Source organism: Sorex fumeus, unplaced genomic scaffold, assembly GCF_029834395.1.
Source record: "Sorex fumeus unplaced genomic scaffold, SorFum_2.1 ptg000024l, whole genome shotgun sequence".
Classification (NCBI taxonomy): domain Eukaryota; kingdom Metazoa; phylum Chordata; class Mammalia; order Eulipotyphla; family Soricidae; genus Sorex; species Sorex fumeus.
This window is the reverse complement of record NW_026606081.1, coordinates 1942131-1962243: the sequence shown is the minus strand read 5'-3', so window position 1 is coordinate 1962243 and position 20113 is coordinate 1942131. Positions and strand designations below refer to the sequence as shown.

At 36.9% G+C, this 20113-nt stretch overlaps 1 protein-coding gene across 1 annotated transcript in view; it reads left to right on the top strand.

Annotated features, from left to right (window-relative positions):
- The window catches only part of TLL1 (tolloid like 1), a 218111-nt gene that overhangs the window by 145939 nt on the left and 52059 nt on the right, over window positions 1–20113 (top strand). Inside the window, exons 9-11 of the mRNA XM_056114096.1 lie at window positions 1515–1630; window positions 16538–16640; window positions 19678–19794. Coding sequence (XP_055970071.1) covers window positions 1515–1630; window positions 16538–16640; window positions 19678–19794 — 336 coding nt within the window. The remainder of the gene's footprint in view (window positions 1–1514; window positions 1631–16537; window positions 16641–19677; window positions 19795–20113) is intronic.

The following is a 20113-nucleotide window of genomic DNA, read 5'->3' as shown; positions in this document are numbered from 1 at the left end:
GGTGGTGGGAAATGGGCACTGGAGGAGGGATGGGTATTTGATCATTGTGTAATTGAAACCCAAGCACAAAAATGTGTAAGTCTGCAACTGTACCTCATGATGTCTCACTATTAAAAATTTTTTTAATAAAAAAAAAGAAAAAATATTTTTTCCAATAGCTGAATGAAGTTTATAAGGATTACTTGCTGCAAGGGGAGAACAATTCTTGAATTAAGTTTACTTAAAACATATGACTCCTTTTTTGTCTTAAAAAAGCAACAGGAAAACTCATTAATGAATGGCTATAACCACAAGTTTGGCTGAACTGATGAATTAACTGCATCTGACGCATGGCTTTATCAAAATGGTCTTGACAATATTAACCATACAGACCTTAAACCTGTGCAGCTGATAATTTGCTATTTCAGGTGTTTTTTAATGCCTCACAAGAAATTATGGCGGCTTCATAAGAAAGTATAATTGCCTTTCCAGCATTTTGGTCAAAATAAAGAAGAGAGTTCCTCTTTCTTAAAATTTAAGTATCCCATGATATTTTTGTCTTTTAATTTAGGAGGTGAATTCTGAGAAAAACTTTTTTGATCTTTATACATTATGGTTTAAGATTTCTCAGCTCGGGATGTTCACTGTTCAGCTTATACTCAGTTCACAGAGTATATTAGTGGGCTGTTTCCCATGTCGAAGTGTTAATCAGTAAGGTAGTTATTAGCCTGAATGTGGATCAAGGTCTACTACAATTTGGCTTCTGATTAATACAGAATGAATTCGAAAAGTTTTCAAAGGGAAAAGATTTATCTTTTATCTATTAGAATTATGTTTGATCCTAGTGATGCCATCAGTATGCTGAAATTATGGTAAAAGATATGGACAGAAATTTATTTAGGGAAAAAAGGCTTTTCAAATATCAACATACATTTGTCTAACAGCTTGATGTGGACATCAAGCTTTATGATGTGTGTGTGTCATTGAAAATATTTGGAAATAAGGATTTTTTAAAAAATTTTATCGAATCACCACGAGCTAGTTACAAGCTTTCATGTTTGGGTTACAATCACAATGATCACATACCCATCTCCCCACCAGTGCACATTCCCCACGACCAACGTCCCCAGTAATATCCCCCCTTTCCCACTCTCCCCCTGCCTCGATGGAAGACAATATTCCCCGTTCTCTCTCTCTACTTTGGGGCATTATGATTTGCAATACAGTTACTGAGAGGTCATCATGCTTGGTCCATTATCGACTTTCAGCACACATCTCCCATTCCAACTGATTCCTCCTGCCATCATTTTCTTGGTGATCCCTTCTCTGTGCCACCTGCCTTCTCCCCTCCGCTCTTGATGCAGCCTTCCAGCTATGGAGCAATCTTCCTCACCTCATGTATATACTGTCCTTAGGTGTCAGTCTCATGTTATATTATTTTTACTACACAAATGAGTGCAGTCCTTCTGTGTTGGAAATAAGGATTTTTTCCTTTAAAAGTCAAATGTATATGTTTTGTGTTTTCCCCCTTTTAGCCTGTGGAGAAACACTGCAGGAATCCAACGGCAACCTTTCCTCTCCAGGATTCCCCAACGGCTACCCTTCTTATACACACTGCATCTGGAGAGTTTCCGTGACCCCAGGGGAGAAGGTATTTATTCCATTAAGCATTCTATTTCTGAACCAGAGATATAGCTTAATTGGATGAGCACAAGCCTTGCATGGGGAAGGACCTGGTTAAACTCCACCACCAGATGATCTCCTGAGCACTGCTGGATGAGACCCACTCCCAAGAACTGCAAGGTGTGCCCCCATGCCCCCAGAAGAAGAGCACTGTTTTATTTGTACATCACTGTCATTGTCACTGTCTTCCCGTTGTTCATTGATTTGCTTGAGCGGACCCAGTAACGTCTCTATTGTGAGACTTTGTTGTTACTGTGTTTGGATATTGAATATATCACGGGGAGCTTGCCAGACTTTGCCATGCAGGCAAGATATCTACTCTAGGTAGCTTGCTGGGCTCTCTGAGAGGAGTAGAGGAATCGAACCCAGGTCAGCCAGGCCGGCCACTTGCATGACAAATGCCCTACCATCGACCTATCACTCCAGTCCTAGTAGTTGTATATGAGAACAAAAAATTCACTTTTCTTGAAATATTTATCGTAGGAAATGAAAAGTGCCCCAAATCAATGAAGTATAAACAATCATATGTAGCGTCTATAAAACAGCATAAAGTAAAAGGTATATAAATAAGAAAATAACAAATAATGTATAAAATTACTAATATAAAAATAGCATAGTTTGTAGTATGAACAACTTTTGTATTTTGAATCAGCATTATAAACAGGAAAATGAATGAAAAGAGATGAAGAAGGAAAATGAATAACAGGAAAGCACAGACATAAAATACTTGAAATAAAAATTATAGTAACTGTAGCTGGTTTAGAAACCAAAATGAAAATAAAATATTTTAAACATTATTCACGCAACTTAGAAATGTAGGTGAAACAGTAAAATTAGAATTAAATATTGCTGTTCTTACTCAAGAAGAAACAAAAGGCTTGAATATTCAGTAACTAGTGAATGTATTGAATTACTAGATAATTAAACAATTATTAGTGCCTTGAACAATAGTCCAGCGGGTAGGGTGTTTGCCTTGCACACGGCTGACCCAGGTTCAATCCTTCCATCCCTCTTGGAGAACCCTGCAAGCTACTGAGAGTATCCTGCCTCCACAGCAGAGCCTGGTAAGCTCCCTATAGCATAATTAATATGCCAAAAATAGTAAAAACAAGTCTCACAATAGAGACATTATTGGTGCCCGCTTGTGCAAATCAATGAACAATGGGAGAACAGTGCTACAGTGCGTTTTTCAACAATGAAAGTCCAGATGTAGATGGTTTAATCAATGAATGCTACCCACCATATCCATATAAGAAATAATAGTATTTTTAATATAAGCTTATCAAGGAAAAGAGATGAGCATCTTCATGGATAACAAAATGTTTCGAATTTTTTGTTTTGTTTTTGTTTTTCAGCCATATCCTGGCAGTGTTCAGGGTATATTCCTAGCTGTGTGCTTAGGGATTACTCCTGGAAGCACTTTGGGGACCATATGAGATGCTGGGGATTGAACCCAGCTCTACATTATGCAAGGGAAGTTCCTTACTCACTGTACCATCTCTCTGGCTCCATTGATATATTCTCAACAAGGAAGACTGGAGAGATAGTACAGAAGGTAGGCACTTGCCCGTGACCAACCTGGGATAGAGCCCAATCAGAAATAATATATGATCATAGAGCTGGGAGTAAACCCTAAGCATTTCAGTTAGCATAATTAATATATGTTGATATATTTTATATATACATATATAACAGGTTATGATTAAGTTATGGGCAAACGGATACTTTCTTAAAAATAAACAATTACGGGAAATCCCTTTATTATTTGGTAAGTGCCAAAATATTTGTTTTCATTTTTGGTTTCTTTCTGAATGCTAATTTTCGAAATTCTTCCAGATTAAGATCCAAATTCTTCCAGATTAAGATCATATTTATTGCAATCTATATTTTATAGTAGTTCTTGAATGGTATTTACCATATTTTCTTTACTAATTCACCTTGATTGTATCAAATGCACAAAGTTTTGATGGAAATAAACTTTCAGCTAAAGAAAATTTGATATTCCAGTGAATTGAATGTTTTTAAGAGAATCTTGGCTTTGGAGCTGTCCAAGGTGTTATAAATTCACAATGAAAATTGAATTAAATATGTGTTGTCCAGTCTAACACATAAAAAGTTACAACTTCCTTGGAATGCATTAGTGCCTACTGTTTTTATAGCCATTTTAAATTCAATAGTTACATCTATTAGAATAAATTCCTAGATTCTTTAGACCTATATAATAAAATAATTTTAATGTAGTAAAGAACAAAATGTGAATATAAAACAGAGCACATTTAGAATTATGCATTACTTTAAATATACTATAGAATATGAAGAATTTGGGGTGGATTTGAATAAAATCAATTTGCAAGAGTAAGATAATACCATAAAGTTCCTCCTATCCAACTAAAGTGCTAAAGTGTTCATGCCATGAGTAGTCAATTCATATTTATTGTATCAGGTGAATTTATATTTATTGTATGACTGTATTACTAGTAGATAGTATTTTCTAAAATGTTTCAAATAGAAAGACCCTAGTAACATTCTCTTTCTATAATAATAATTATTATTATATAAAAACAAGCAAATAAGTTGTAGTGGTCAGTCAACAATTTGCTTGAGCGGGCCCAGTAACATCTCACTGTGACACTTGTTACTGTGTTTGGCATATTGAATACGTCACGGGTAGCTTGCCAGGCTTTGCCATGCAGAAGAGGTACTCTTGGTAGTTTGCCGGGCTCTCCGAGAGGGGCGGAGGAATCGAACTCTGTTGGCTACAGTGAACAATATTAATTCATTTTGAATTCATATGCTTTTATTTTCTTCTAAAATAAAGGTTCATTCTTTTGTTTCTTGTAACTCTTTTACTTAATCACTTAACTTAATAATTCATAGTAAAATATTTTTCAATAAATATTTTAGAATAGAAAAGAATTTCTAATAACTACTGTTTTCTCCGTGTTTCGGATGCTTAAAGTAAAATATTTTTGTTATTCTTCAATTTTGTCTCATAAATTGCTTCTCAACATTTTTTTAAGTAGCATGCTTTTCTGATCTGGAAACATTTTTTTGTGGAAACATTTTTGTTTTATCAGTTTGTTGAAATCTGGAATAAACTTTTAAAAAATTAATCAATTTATTTATTATTTTTATTTTGGGCCCACCCCCTGCCATCGATCAAGACTTACTTCTCTGTGATTAGGGATAACTCCTGGTGCTCATATATAATGCCAGATATCAAATCTCTAGACTTATTTTTGTTATTTCTCTTTCAGTAATTTTTTTAGGGGGGCGGGTTGAGAGTATATTCTGTAACTTAATGGTGTTTGTTTTTCCTTAAGACTGGCTCTTTAACTATGGAAGTGACAATTATTCTTACAGAAAAGTTTGTTTTTAAAAGATATTTTCATTCATCTTTTGTAAACAGACTTCTATATGTACTTTTTTTACATTGTCTTTCATTTTATAGAAAGGTATTGATACTTGTCAGTATTGATTTGTTATTTCATAGTTTTATTTGAAATATATTTTATACTTTTGTATTTTATTTGAATCTGCATTTAGAATGTTAATTATTATAAATTTAATTATGTAGCTGACAGCATCTATTTTTGGTAGTTTTAAGTGACAACTCTGTTATTAATAGTATTACATGTTTGATTAATATTTTTGCACATTATATTTTTGTATTTCTTATAAGTTCAATCATTCTGTATGAACTTATGACTTGGACTGTGCAAGTTAGACAGAAAATTATTTTTGTTAGTTCAGGATGGCATGCTATGCTTTTAACTAGACTTTATTTCAGCACCTTTATTATAGTTGCAGACAATGTACTTTTAGTTTCAAAGTCAATAAGTCATTGCCTGCTTCTGGTAATAATACCATGAGCTTATCTCAATGATACCTTCTAAGAATTTTATAGTTTGGGTGCTATGTTTAGTTAGGTCTTTACTCCATTGCTGAGTAAAGTTTTGCATAAATGGCTTGCAGATTTATGCATATACATATCCTTTTGCACATGGATATTCTCTTTTCCAACACTCATTGAAGATTTACCATTAATTTTTATTCAGTATATATCTCATGATTTCACCAAAAATCATCCCGTTCAGTTTATAGATTAAGCTTTATTTTTATTTTGTGGTATCAGGAATAAAACTCAGACTCACACATACCTGACATGTGCCTATAACTGAACCACACATCTGGACTTTTAATTCATTTTAAATTAATTCAAACCAATTAGTTTAAATTAATTGATTTAAAACTAATTTCACTGTCTCTGTCCTCCAGTTATTCATCAATTTGCTCAAGTGGGCCCAGTAATGTCTCCATTGTGAGACTTGTTGTTACTGTGTTCGGCATATCGAATAAGTCATGAGTAGTTTTCCAGGCTTTGCTTTGCGGGCTAGATATTCTCTGTAGCTTGCTGGGCTCTCCAAGAGGGACATAGGAATTGAACCCGGGTCGGTTGGGTTGGCTGCATGCAAGGCAAACACCCTACCGCTGTGCTGAAGCTTAATTTGAGTCAACACAGGAAATCTCATCTGGCCCAGACATGGACAGGATTGACAGATTGATAGCTCTTTCTAGATTCTGTGGGCGGTGGTGCATGGCTGTTCTTAGTTGGTGGAGCAATTTATCTGGTTAATTCTGATAAAACTAATGAATTAATTTTAATTGCTTATTTAAATTTACACTTTGATGAAGATTTTTGGTCCAAAATTATGGGGGTTTTTTTGCTTGAATTTATGATAATACAGTTTTGGGGATACAATTGGTAACATTGAAAAATTGTGTAAAATCAAAACATTTAATTTTATTTTAACTAAATTGTTGGGCTGGAGTGATAGCACAGTGCAGGCAGAGCATTTGCCTTGCACATGGCCTACCCAGGTTTGATTCCTCCATCCCTCTTGGAGACCTGGCAAGCTACTGAGAGTATCTTTCCCACATGGTAGAGCCTGGCAAGCTCCCTCCCCATGGCACATTCGATATGCCAAAAACAGTAACAAGTCTCACAACGGAGACATTACTGGTGACTGCTCCAGCAAATCAATGAACAATGGGAGAACTGTGCTACAGTTCTATAATTAATGTAGAATACTGGAAATTAAATAGAGATGGATTAATGGGCACCAAACATTAAATAAGTTAATACAAATGTAAAATAAGTTTACACAACTAACTCTGGAGTACACTGCTTGCAGTGATTTCTCAGTGCAGTCTTTTTTCAAACTGTAAAATAACAAATATTTCTTATGTAATAAAATGTATTTCTAGTGCACTGTAAAACAGTGCATAACCTCTTTAGTTATTCTACAAAGCTGATAAAATTTTAATGGCCAGACTCTAGACTTAAATAGTACAATGTACTTTACATGTGAATATAAGACTAGGGAAATAACTGATCAAGTAATGCTTATATTGCTAACATTTTAGGTGTAGTGATTTAATAATGAGAGAGTATTCAATGTTTGAAAAAATATTTTGTCAAAATAGCATCTAAAGTGGGAATTAAATTGCCTAATATTATATAAATACTGAAAACATTAAGATTCAGTATGTATATGTAATGATAACCTGAAAATTAAAACTAGAAACAATTTTTTTAATTTAACAGAAAATTGTACTTAATGTGTGCTTACACTGTAACAGGTAATTGGTAAAATCTTTAATGCTCAGCATTGCTTATCACCAGAGAAATCTAAATCAAGATGACCATGAGACACCATCTAATATCAGTGAGAATAGCACATATCAAAAATAGTATGAACAATCTGTGTTGGTAGGGATATGGTGAAAAACAAACTCTCATCCACCACTGGTGATGGATGTCGTACAACATAGCACAATCCCTGTGTAAACAGTATGGAAAATTCTCAGTAAGCTTAAAACTGAACTGCCATATGAGCCAGCAATTCCACTTTTGGGTATCTACCGCCAGGACATAAAAACACTCTTTCATAAGGACATATGTACGCTATTATTCATTATAATAGTAATTATAATGAATTATAATACTGCACTCTGTAAAATATCTAAGGCATGGAATCAGTCTAGGTGTCCAAGGACAGATGCATTTGTTATAAATATATGGTGTATATGCACAGTGGAATACTGTGTAGCTTCAGGAAATGATGAAATTACACAATTTGCTGCAATCTAGTTGGAATTGGAAGATATTATGTTGAGTGAAGAAGAAAGACAAACACAAGATGATCTCACTTATCTGTACTATGTGGAATACTAAAGTAAGAAAATGTAGTAAAAGGGGGATGCCCACCTCATCCTTGGTCCCAGTGTTTAGAGAGAAGGACAGGAAAGGAAAGACATCAAGAGAGGAAAAAGAGAATGGGAAGTCCTGGGTCTTTCCAGGCACCAGGTCTTCAGTTATATGGGTGAGTAAAGTAAAAGTAAAGTAAAGGCCCTCCTGTTGATCGTCGATTTGCTCGAGCGGGCCCAGTAACGTCTCCATTGGAGACTTTGTTGTTACTGTGTCTGGCATATCGAATACTCTCGGTAGCTTGCCAGGCTCTCCGAGAGGGGCGGAGGAATCGAACTCGGGTCGACCATGTTGGCTGCGTGCAAGGCAGACGCCCTACCCGCTGTGCTATAGTCATATATCTAAAACAGACCCAACAAAACTGAAAATATAAGATCTAAGATGCAACCACTGAAACTTCAGGAAATATATTTTAAAGAGATATATTTTTTAAATAGAAACCTTTGATGTACTTTGAAAGGTGTGAAAATATGGAAAAAGGGGATGAGAAAGTGAAATCCCTGGTAGCCTTATAAATACCTGGATTGAGCAAGTGCTAAAATTAAGGTACTTTGTAGAGGAGCCTATAAAGAAAACAACTTGGTGAGATGAATTTTGTAGGCAGTAGCGAAAGATGAGCAGAGCAGAGAGCATTGTTACCCTGAGGGCTTTGATGTCCCTGTTTTGACACTCATACTAACTCGGGTGTGAACCAAAGATGCCCGGAAGGAAGCCTGTCTTCACTGAGGTTGAAGTAGCCACAGCAGAAGAGGAATTGGAACAGAGGAAACTATCAACCAAAGCAGTGCTTGCAGTACTTACAGAACAGTGTGGGGTGCCCTGACCCTGGACAAGGGGCAGAGAGGTTCACCTAGAGAAGTTGACAACTGATTCAACATGGCGCTAAAGAGATTAGTTAGTTTAAAAAACGTTCTTGCTAGCGTGTTGGTGATGACTAATCAAGATTTAATATTTAGATCTGATGATATATTGATAGAGAAAAAGTAGGCTTAAAGAAAAATCCAGTGCTTCCCCCTCTTCCAGAGATAACATCGAATTCATCTATGATGGAGTGGGGAATCTGCCTGAGTCATACAATGATCTTCTTTAGGGCCTTGGAACAGCCTCAGGATCTTCTTCGATCTTCTCATCTAAAAGTTTTAGATTTTATTATGTTGATAGCACAGCGGGTGGGACATTTGCCAGCCCACGCAGCCAACCCGAGTTCGATTGCTCTGCCCCTCTTGGAGATCCTGGCAAGCTACCGAGAGTATCTCACCCGCATGGCAAAGCCTGGCAAGCTCCCCGGGACGTATTCGATATGCCAGACACAGTAACAAGAAGTCTCACGATGGAGACGTTACTGGGCCCGCTCGAGCAAATCGATGAACAACGGGAGGACAGTGCAGTGCACTGCAGATTTTCCTGTAAAACTTTTAACTCGTGTTTCTTTGTTTATTGTTTTCCTTTCCCAGCATGGCTGTTTTTAGTCAATTTGGTTAAGGCTTTTGTTTACATGATGTTTTCAGTATTTATTATGTACCAATTCCTGAATAATTACTATGAAAATAGTAAGATGGGAGAATCTGAACAATGCTATCAGATCACCCACATGATTTTCTAAGCATTAGCCCAGTAAATCTCTTTGATTTAATTTTGCTGAGATGACCTGATACTGACACAGAGCTTAATACCCACCTCCCAAGATTACCACACCATATTTCAAATATGGTGTGAACCATAGGAACACCTATGAGGGTGATTAGAGGCCACCCTAAAAGCTTCCATCTCTCTCGGAGAGCCAGGAAAGCTACCGAGAATATCCCACCCACATGGCAGAGCCTGGAAAGCTACCCGTAGCATATTCAATCTGCCAAAAACAGTAAAAACTACGGAATTCATTCCTCTGACCCTGAAAGAGCCCCCAAAATGGCAGCATTAAGAAGAATGAGCAAGGAGAGGCTGATAGAATATCAGGGCTGAACTAGGCTGCCCAAATGAAGATGGACTAAAATGACTGTCTGTAATTTCAACGCATGTTCGCTGGCATCAGAAGCAACCATCAAGGACCTGATGGTGCAAGCGCAGAAGATCAAGAACGACATCATTGGTCTGACCATGACAAGGAGGCATCAACTACATCACACCACTTTTGACACTGGAGAAGTACTGTTCCTCGGAACATGCGACAAAAGAGGCATTAGTGGGGTCAGTGTCCTCATCAACATGAACGTGGCCATGAGCATTGATTCATTTGAATGCCTAACATCTTGAACTGCATGCTTATGCTTGAATAGATGTGGCTCACTACCGGCATTTTCTATCTTCTTCGTCTACATACCAACATCCAACTATGATGAAGAAGAAATTGAGAAATTCTACATGCATCTGGAGAAGTTCTCTAAAGAACTGGTAGACAACACCTTCTGCAAGATCATTGTCAGTGATTTTAATGCCAAGATAGGACCGAGAAGATCTCCCAAAGAACTCCACATCAGGACCCATGGCCTAGAATAAAACGAACAGGGTGAGAGACTGTCTGAGTTCATCATGTCAACCAAAACCATCCAGGGTAACTCAGAGTTCCAGAATCTAAAGATTAATCTAACGCCAGAATTTAATGCCGATATTCAAGCACTGATATACTGAACTACTGATTTTCAAAATTTTGTGTGTATTTTAATCACCTCAGTATTTTGTTTAATTTAAAAAGAATCATAGCAGAGATAGAATTTATCAATGACTGAAAGCAAAATCATAGTCCATGCAAACCACAATTGAAACTGAGAATAAAGGCAATATAGTAAGGAAAAAAAAGAATCTAATGCCGAATCTAAACATTGGACATGGGAGTCTCCCGGTGGACAGTTCCACAACGAAATTGACCACATCATATTCAATCGATGTTTTTGCCTGACTGATGTCACTGTTGTCCCAAAATTCCAAACGGGATCAGACCACTGTCTCCATGCAAAATTCTTACTTCACAGAGCAGGGAGAAAAGACTGCAAAGAAGAGAATTCCCAGAATGACCACCAACTGGGGAGCTCTTTGGCACTATTTCATAAAATGGGAAGATGCTGTCATTGACAACATCAACAAGGAATACATACGAGCAACTGGTTCAGCACCTTCATGATTGTACGAGGAATGCTGACAGAAAGCCACAAAAAAGACGCTTGTCTTCAAAAACTCTCCAGTTCATTCTCCAACATGGCTTGGCATGAGCCTCAGGCAACCACAAGCTGACATCCAAGCTCACAAAGCAGTGAAGAGAAGTAATAAAGGAAAACCTCAAAGAGAGAAGAGCAGTAGTGCTGGCCAATGCAGCAGAATCCAGAAAGCATTTGCAACAGCCGCCTATCCTTCACCAACTATAAGACCAAGATTACTGCCCTCTGATGTCCTGATGGATCTATCACATCTTCCAGAAGGGCAATGGAGAAGATTATCTATGACTTCTACTAGGATCTCTTTGATAGCCATGTCCAACTGCCCACATACCAAATTCCGCAGGATGGATATGTCATTCCCAACGTTTTACTTTCTGAAATCCAACACGCCATTTCATTGGTAAAGAAACGAACAGTACCCAGCCCAGACAAGGTCAGACCCGAACACCTGAAGAATCTGCCATCAGTACTCGTCAATACACTGGCTTGGCTCTTCACAACGCTACCTGTCTGAATACAAGGTTCTATCCCAGTGGAAAACCAGCAGGACCGTTCTACTGTACATCCACGACATTGGCAACTATTGCCCAATCTGCCTGTTGTCCATTATCTACAAGCTGTTCACTCGAGTCATCCTGAATAGGATTGGCAGAACACTAGGTGAAGGACAACAATGCGAGCAAGTCAGCTTCCAGAAAGGATTCAGTACGATTGACCATATCCACAAGGTGACCAAGCTCATTGAGGATTCTCAGGAGCTCAAGATGCCACTCTGTCCCTTGTTCATAGATTTAAAGAAGGCCTTTGATTCTGTTGAGACTGAAGTGGTCATCGAAGCCCTAGCCAATCTGGGCATTCAAACTCAGTACATCAGGATCCTCCATGAGCTGTGTTATGGATACACCAGGATCTCACTATTCTACAAGATAGTGATCATTGATGTCAAGAGAGGAGTTCAGCAGGGCAATACCATTTCAGCAGAACTCTTCAGTTCCACACTTGAGAATGTCATGTGGCGACTAGAATGGGAGGGAATGGGAGGAAAGATAGACCATCAGTAACTACACCACCTCTGCTTCACCGATGAGATCATTCCCAAATGCTGACCGACTTCGACCATTAGAAAAATTAGAAAATTAGAAAAAATTTAGACTGCAGCTTAATCTCACAAAGACAATATTTATGAAAAACAGACTAGTTCCTGGCTTTCCATTTGCTCTCAATGGAATGAACATCTGCAAATGCAGCAGTTATGTGTACCTAGGTCGAGAACTCAACATGATGAATGACCTGGCACCTAAGCTGTGTAGGCTGAAGAGAGCGGTGTGGAATGCCTTCAAGAGCATCAAAGAAATAACTAAGAGACAAAGAACCTATAGCTCCGGGAACCTCTCCTCAACTCCACCGTTCTCCCTGCACTAACATACACCTCAGAGACCTGGGCCCTACGAAAACAGAATGAGAATGCTATTCAGTTTACCCAAAGAGGAATCAAAAGAGCTATGCTTGGAATATCATGCTTTACTCAAGTGAGAGAAGGAATCCGGAGTTCGGACCTCCATCAACGATCAAGAATCAGGGACACCGTCTTGTTTGACAAGGTGTCAAAAATCAGATGGGCTGGACACGTAATGTGATTTGAAGATGACCGCTGGACTAGAGCTCTTACCAACTGGATTCCACGTGACGTCAAAAGAACGTGTGTCCACCCACCTATGAGATGGTGAGACTTCTTTGTTGAGACCCTGAACAAACATTTTGAAGCTCTTCATATTCCTGGAGCAAGCAGACACCATTGGGCTACACTAGCACATGACAGCAAATCGATGAGTAACAGGATATCAGATGATCAACTGACCTGATACTATGACTTCCATTTTACATTAAGAAAATTCTTCTGATAATCTGAATATTTAAGTATACTGGCTGATGACTAAGCTAGAATTTGAACCAAGGTTCTTGTACTCCCACATACAAGCAGCTTCTGGTTGGTCAGGGAAAATGTATTTTCTTCACTTTGACGTGGTACAATTCAGAACTAAACCTTAATGATCAGTTATTTCAGAAGTTGGTTGGTTTTTCCAGAAAGAATATGATCCATATTTTTGTCTTTGCAAGCTATGCACTTTGTTTTAAATACTCAGTTTGGTCATTGTACTGTAAAAGCTGTTAAGTGTGGGGATATTTCCAGAAGTTTATGAAAACTGGCAGCTGGCTGAATTTAGGTCCTGGGGGAATTCCTCATCTTCCCTCTCTTACTCCCATTTCCGAACTGCAGTCTCTCTAGAGAGTTTCTTAAACTTTTCCAGGGATTTTTTTCTGTCTGGATTCCATGAATCTATTTAGTGCTTTTTGTTTTATTACCTCTTTCTAAAGAGCCATTTAATAATATCAGCCTACCTGATAATATCAAGGTCTTTCTCATCCACAAGATTATAAAGGTATGCGTTTGGTTCAAGATGGTCTTTTCATGGAATTAAGTTAGCTTGACTATAATGTCTTAATTGTGCTGACCATTTATTATATCACTTGTTTTCGGGGGGCTTGCAGACATCCAGTCCCTTGGCTGTTGATCTGTGTTCTCTACAATATCCTTCACTCTCTGTATTTCAGTACTTAAGTGCAGTCCTGCTCATTAAAATAAATGTCCCTAATAAGGAAGTTCCACAATGTAACTATGCAGAATACAAATTAAAGCTCATAACAGATAACAGAGAAATCTTAGAATAGTTCCTTGTACTTCCCCCAATCCCACATTCTAAGGAAGCCATGATTCTTTTTTAAAATTGATAATGGTAAACCAATAGCAACAGAAACAAACCTTTTATGGAACTGAGCCAGTAGGGGTTTATTCTGTCATTCTCTGAGAAAGAGATATAATATATTTACACAAGATGAAATAATTTGAAGCCACCAAATGGTTTCCACGTGTTTTCAATTTGTAAAAAAGTATGGATTTTACTAACAACCTTAGGCAAAGAATAGCATTTTACTTCGACATGAGAGCCCTAAGATTTGATTTTAGAAAGCCTATCTTTATTACATTTTCTGCTTCTAAAGGGTTTTGTGTTTTATATTAAAGTAGACTGGTTTTGTTCCTCCATGGTGCAGTGCTTAGCATTTAAAAGATTATAAACAAGATAGGAAGCTTTTCTCTAGTTATTCCTCAGTCTGACTGTGTATGTATGCATGAGTTCCAAGACGTTAGATATTAACCGTTTGTTAGCAATCCAACCACATTTCTTTTTTTTTGCTTTGAATACAATTTGATGACATATACACTTCCCATTTAGCTGATTTTTTTCATTACTCAAGAGGAAGTTGAAAATATTTGTACACCATTACATAACTCTCCTTTAAATTGAAGAGAAAAGCCACAAAATGAGCCTTGGGCCACACCGTTTGTGTATATATTTTAGTTTTGCTGTCTCTGCTCTAGGAGACAGGTTCTTATGGAGTCATTAAGGGATAGAAGTCTGGCATTTGTGATAGAGAGACTATGAATGCAGAATAAAATGTAATATCAGGCAGTAATAGTATTCCTGAATGGCAGGATAGAGTGAATATAAAATTAAGAAAGGAAAGCCAAAAATTTTGCACCAATTATGGCCAAAGTATAATGTAATATTGCATCGTGTCCATATATTGAGAAGATGTGTTAGAGAATTTTAAAAATATAGTTTAGAAACCAAGCATTATGGTAATCAAGTATCAAGGATAATTTTTTGTAAGAGATCAGTCTTTTGGGCCAGAGGGAGGTACAGTGCCTAAGGTACTTAAGTATCTTGCTGGGAGAGACCCAGTTTGGATTTCTGGTACTCCATATGGTCCCCCAAGCACTGCCAGGAGTAATTTCTGGGCATTGACAGGCATGTCCATTTACAAAAGAAAAAAAATGAGTCATCATTAAATAATTTGGGAATTTTATAAATAACTTTTTAAGTTAATTAGGATGATGGAATTTGGTAAACAGGAGAAACAAATCAGCATGAAATATAAATGAGTAGAAGACAGTAAGTGATGATGATGATTTTTATTAAACAAAGCAAAATTAGCTCACATCAACAATTATATTACAATTGTAGCATATAATTTCATTCCCATACTTCCATATCTTTGGTAGATTTAATCTCTTTTTAGACAGTAACATTTAAAGAAAGTGAAGAATGTTAAATTTAACAATGAAACATAATGCTAATATGATATTTTTTTATTCTAGTTAAATATTTTTAATTTTATAATTATAAAATGTAATACATAAGGGAAATTGCAAACCACCTTGTTATAGTTTAAGTATCACTGTAATATGGAGATAGAAGTTACCCTTGGAAAATATCTGCAGTTATACTGTATTTTTATTTATGAAAAAGTAAGATAATGTAGGCTTGACTTGTAAAACAAGTACTTCATTTTTAGTAAAATGTTATGTTCAAGAAAGGAAGATGGATAAGCTTTCTAAAAGAAATGGGGACATAGTTCCAGAATATAGATTCTGGGGTTCATTGATTACATTTATTTTTCTTTGTATGAACAAAGAACCAGGAGTAAATCCTGAGCATCACTGAAACAGTTTTTTTTTCCCTAATTAAGTTTATTTCATTTAATAGCTACATGTTAATTTGGATTTACTTGTTGTTACCAAATAAAAAAGGGGATATTTGAACCATAGTGTCTTTTTATAAAGCAATGAGAAAGTTATGTACCTAAGAGTTCTTTTTGAATTGACTTTTTTTAAAAAAAGCAGTAATATTTCAAAGCAGAGCATAGAATTCAGAATAATGCGAAAGACCTCCAAGCTAAAAGCTCTTTGGTTATATATTCTTGGATCTAGAGAATCACAGTGACAGCTGCCTTTCATTATACTTAGATGAAAAAATTTGAATTCTAAGACTGCATTCAAAGCATTTCAACATATACAATGATATTATGTTCTTGGGCTATTGCATGAGGTGATTATTTTTAACATGATTATAAAAGTATGACTGGTTGTCTTTGAAATAAATTACTAAAAAGAAGATATTCATGGAAAAATCAGAATTTTCTAATAATTTATCTCACTTATTTTAGGAAATTTCAAAATAAACTATTTTTTAAAAATGCACAACTTTTTGAATTACCCTTATTGTACAACTTATCAAATTATCTTTATTGTAAATTTCTTAAAATATTTCTTTTATCAGTACCAAGACTTCTTTATTGAATTTATTCTATATTATACTTCTATGTTATTAACATTGCTGCAATGGGAATTTTTTTGATGTGCTTGTATAAAAAAAGCTTATGTGAATGTTTATGAAAACATTTTGAAAAACATAAAGCAGTACAGAGAAAAAGAATTAACTGTAAATTTGTCTTCACAGTAATATTGAATTCTTAACTTTCAAGAATAAAGCATGATAGGAACTTATAATCAGTTTTACTCCGTGTATTCTTTTTACTCCTTTTTTTGCAGATAACATTAAATTTTACTACTATGGACCTGTACAAAAGTAGCTTGTGCTGGTATGACTACATTGAAGTAAGAGATGGATACTGGAGAAAATCACCTCTCCTTGGTAAGAGATTATCTACCTCTTCTATTCCTGTGAATATATTCTCCCCCATCTAGAATATGTTCTGTTAAGAGTCCTCTCTCTGAATTATAAACGGTGCCCATATTTCCATTTTTATTATACCTTTTTAAGTCAGAGTAAGTTTACAAACTGATTCATCGAGTTAAGCAAGCTTAAATCATAAGCTAGTACTTGAATTAAGTAGTGATTAATCATTTACTACTTGATTAAAAATAGCTTCCCTATTTTTATAACAAGTTATCAGCATAATATTTCTGAATTTTTAATTTAGAAATTGAAACTCTGAGAAAACCAGATAAATTGTGCCAATGCGTGTGTGTTTGCTAAGGCAGTGAGGTCTTGAATGTTAGTACATGCTTGGTATTTGATTCCTTGCTCCAAATGTCTTAGCTCTGTCCCATCACAGTCTGTTTCTTAGAGAGATTTTTGTGTCTGAGAAGAGGCGTTTGTAGTTTGTGTCATAAACGTAGCTCCGATTTGCTGCTCATGAAAGTCTGCTGCAAATGTCTAACCGCAGACCTCACAGTTAAGTTGCATGAAGTGCTTCATTGTTACCCGATGTTTTACTTAAAGGTGAGAGCTGAGTGACCATGTGAGCATCTACTCTTTATTGAGTTTTTTTTTTCTTTTTGAGTTTGTGAGTTTTCCTTAAACTCCCACAAGTCACTTTGCTCAATTGTGTGTATGTGCCACTCAGCTCTCCCTTTTTCCCCAGTATGACCTGCCGGTTGGGCACTTTTATATGAAATCACAGCAGCCTTTGTAAATCCCAGAGGTCTGTAGACATGTGTCAATGTAAGGAAAAGTCAAGAGCTGAATTAGTGCAATTAAAAGTGGAAGAAACATTGTCTTGAACATGTAGTTCCTTAGATGAAGGGACTTATAGGGAAGTTTATATGTTCTCAAGAAAACATTTCATTAAACTCATCTTGCAGATTAAATTTTATATAATCAAGTTTCCTGTAATCTAAATATATTTCAAATATCAAATATAAATGTAAAACTCTCTTGAAAAGCAGTGCCTTTTAGAGAACGTTAGTATTCCATGCTTTGTATATTATGGTTCATCAGACTAATTTGGTTTGATTAGAGTTATTTTTTTTCTTTTGCATTGTGGGTCACATTCAGTGATGCTCAAGGGTTACTCCTGGCTCTGCACTCAGGAATTACTCATTGTAGTGCTTGGGGGACCATATGAAGTGCAGGAGATTGAACCCGGGTTGGCTGTGTGCAGAGCAAACACCCTACCCCCTGATCAGAGTTCATGTGTGAAAAGCTTTCACTGCCTTGCTCTTCAAGATAAGTGTAGCACAGAGTCCTCAGCATGAAAATCCCTTGAAAGGGGGCATCAGAGGCAGAGACTCTATACCTCTGAACTGCAGACTTCCTTTTAACAGATTCTGATAATTTGTATGTACAGCCTAGTTTAAGAAACCTAGTGCCACTGACATTTAAGAAGACATTTTTTTCACCTGTTAGGATGGATTTATTTTAAGATGACTACGATTTTTCATGGGCTGGAGTGATAGCACAGTGGGTAGGATGTTTGCCTTGCACATGGCCAACCCAGGCTGACCTGGGTTTGATTTCTCTGGTCCTCTTGGAGAGCCCAGCAAGCTACTGAGAGTATCCCGCCGGCACAGCAAAGCCTGGCAAGCTACCCATGATGTATTTGATATGCCAAAAACAGGAATAAGAAGTCTCACAATGGAGACATTGCTGGTGCCCACTTGAGCAAATCGATGAACAATGGGAGGACAGTGCTACAGTGCATGCTACTATTTTTCATACACACTAAAGCTATGTACAATGTCATTGCCAAGGACATGTAGAAGCGAATGGCAGAATTTCCATGTGCATTGTCACATGTAACCATTCTGTCACCCTTTAGTAGATATAAACTCAACCCTCCAAGCAACAGATACGTGCTTGGAGAGTTGAGGTTAAAAAGGAAGAGATGACACTATAATGTTTGTTTGCTCATATAAATCGCCTGTGGATGCGCACTTCGAAAAACAATCAGAACTCACACTCAAGTCTCCAATACCATTTGCCATTCTGTCTCCATGTCCCCAATAATGTGAGGTACTTGAAGGTGACAGAGAGTATCTTCCAGAGGTGATAATCGAATCTGGAGAGAGAGAGAACTGTCTCCAGTCGGAGCCAAGGCACATTCTTTATTCAAGTTGCTTCCCCACAAATGACTTTGAGTGATGATTTAACCCATTTCTCATAATCACTTGCGGTTCCTTTTCTTTTCTCCATAGAATAATGCTTTCCTCCTTAATGTACCAGTGAAACTTTATACAAATGCATCTTGTGAGCTAGCCGATTCACCGATTCACAGATATAACCATCAGTTAACCAAACATACCAAAACAGATTTTGTTTATACTGACTTGTAGCTAACAGTGGGATACCAAAAACATAGTATGAGACTAATACCCAAGGACAGTAGAAACTAGACAGATGGACTGGTCCATTCTTGAAAGCTTGCCACAAGTGATGTTGAGGGAGGGAAGTTAGGATAGACAAGGGACCACTAGTACAATAATAGTTAGACATGATCGCTCTGGACAAGAACTGAGTACTGAAAGTAGGTAAAGGGACAAACCTGATGACTTTTTAGTACTTAAATTGCAAAACATAATGCCCAAAAGAGTGGGGTTGGGGTGGGAGAGCGATAGAAAGGGTGAGGGAGAAAAAGAGAGAGGGAAAGCGGGAGAGAGAGAGGAAAGAGAGGGAGGGGGAGAGAGAAAGAGAGGGAGAGAAACAGACGGAGAAAGAAGAGAACTGCTTGCCATAGATGCAGGCTGTAAGGTAGCAGAGGTGGAAGGGAAACTAGGGACATTGGTGGTGGGACACGTACATTGACAAAGGGATGGGTGTTGGAGCACTGTATGACTAAAACCCAATCATGAACAGCTTTTGTCACTGTATTTTTCACAGTGGTAAATAAAAAAAGTAGAATAGCAAAGCCATATTTAGGGGTCTTTCTTTATTTTTTTATTTCTTCCAGGTAGGTTCTGTGGGGATAAAGTGCCTGAAGTTCTTACCTCGACAGACAGCAGAATGTGGATTGAATTTCGGAGCAGCAGTAATTGGGTAGGAAAAGGCTTTGCAGCTGTCTACGAAGGTAGGTCACATGGAACTTTTGAGATTCTTTCTCTTAGATCTCTTAACAGAAATAGAAGTTCTCCCCCACATAACTAGACTGATCCTGTCGCCATATTTTAATGACAAGGGTTTATAAACTTTGCTGACCACTCTCATATGGATGATGTCAATAAAAATACTCAGTAAATTTGATAGCATAAATAGTCTGTTTAATGAAGCATTTAAATGGACTCTGAGTTGTGTCCATGGAAAAATGGGTGCACAAAATTTCTTAAATGTCTCTGTTTTTCATAAGAATATTAAAATATTGGGGCCAGAGAGATAATACAACAGGGAAG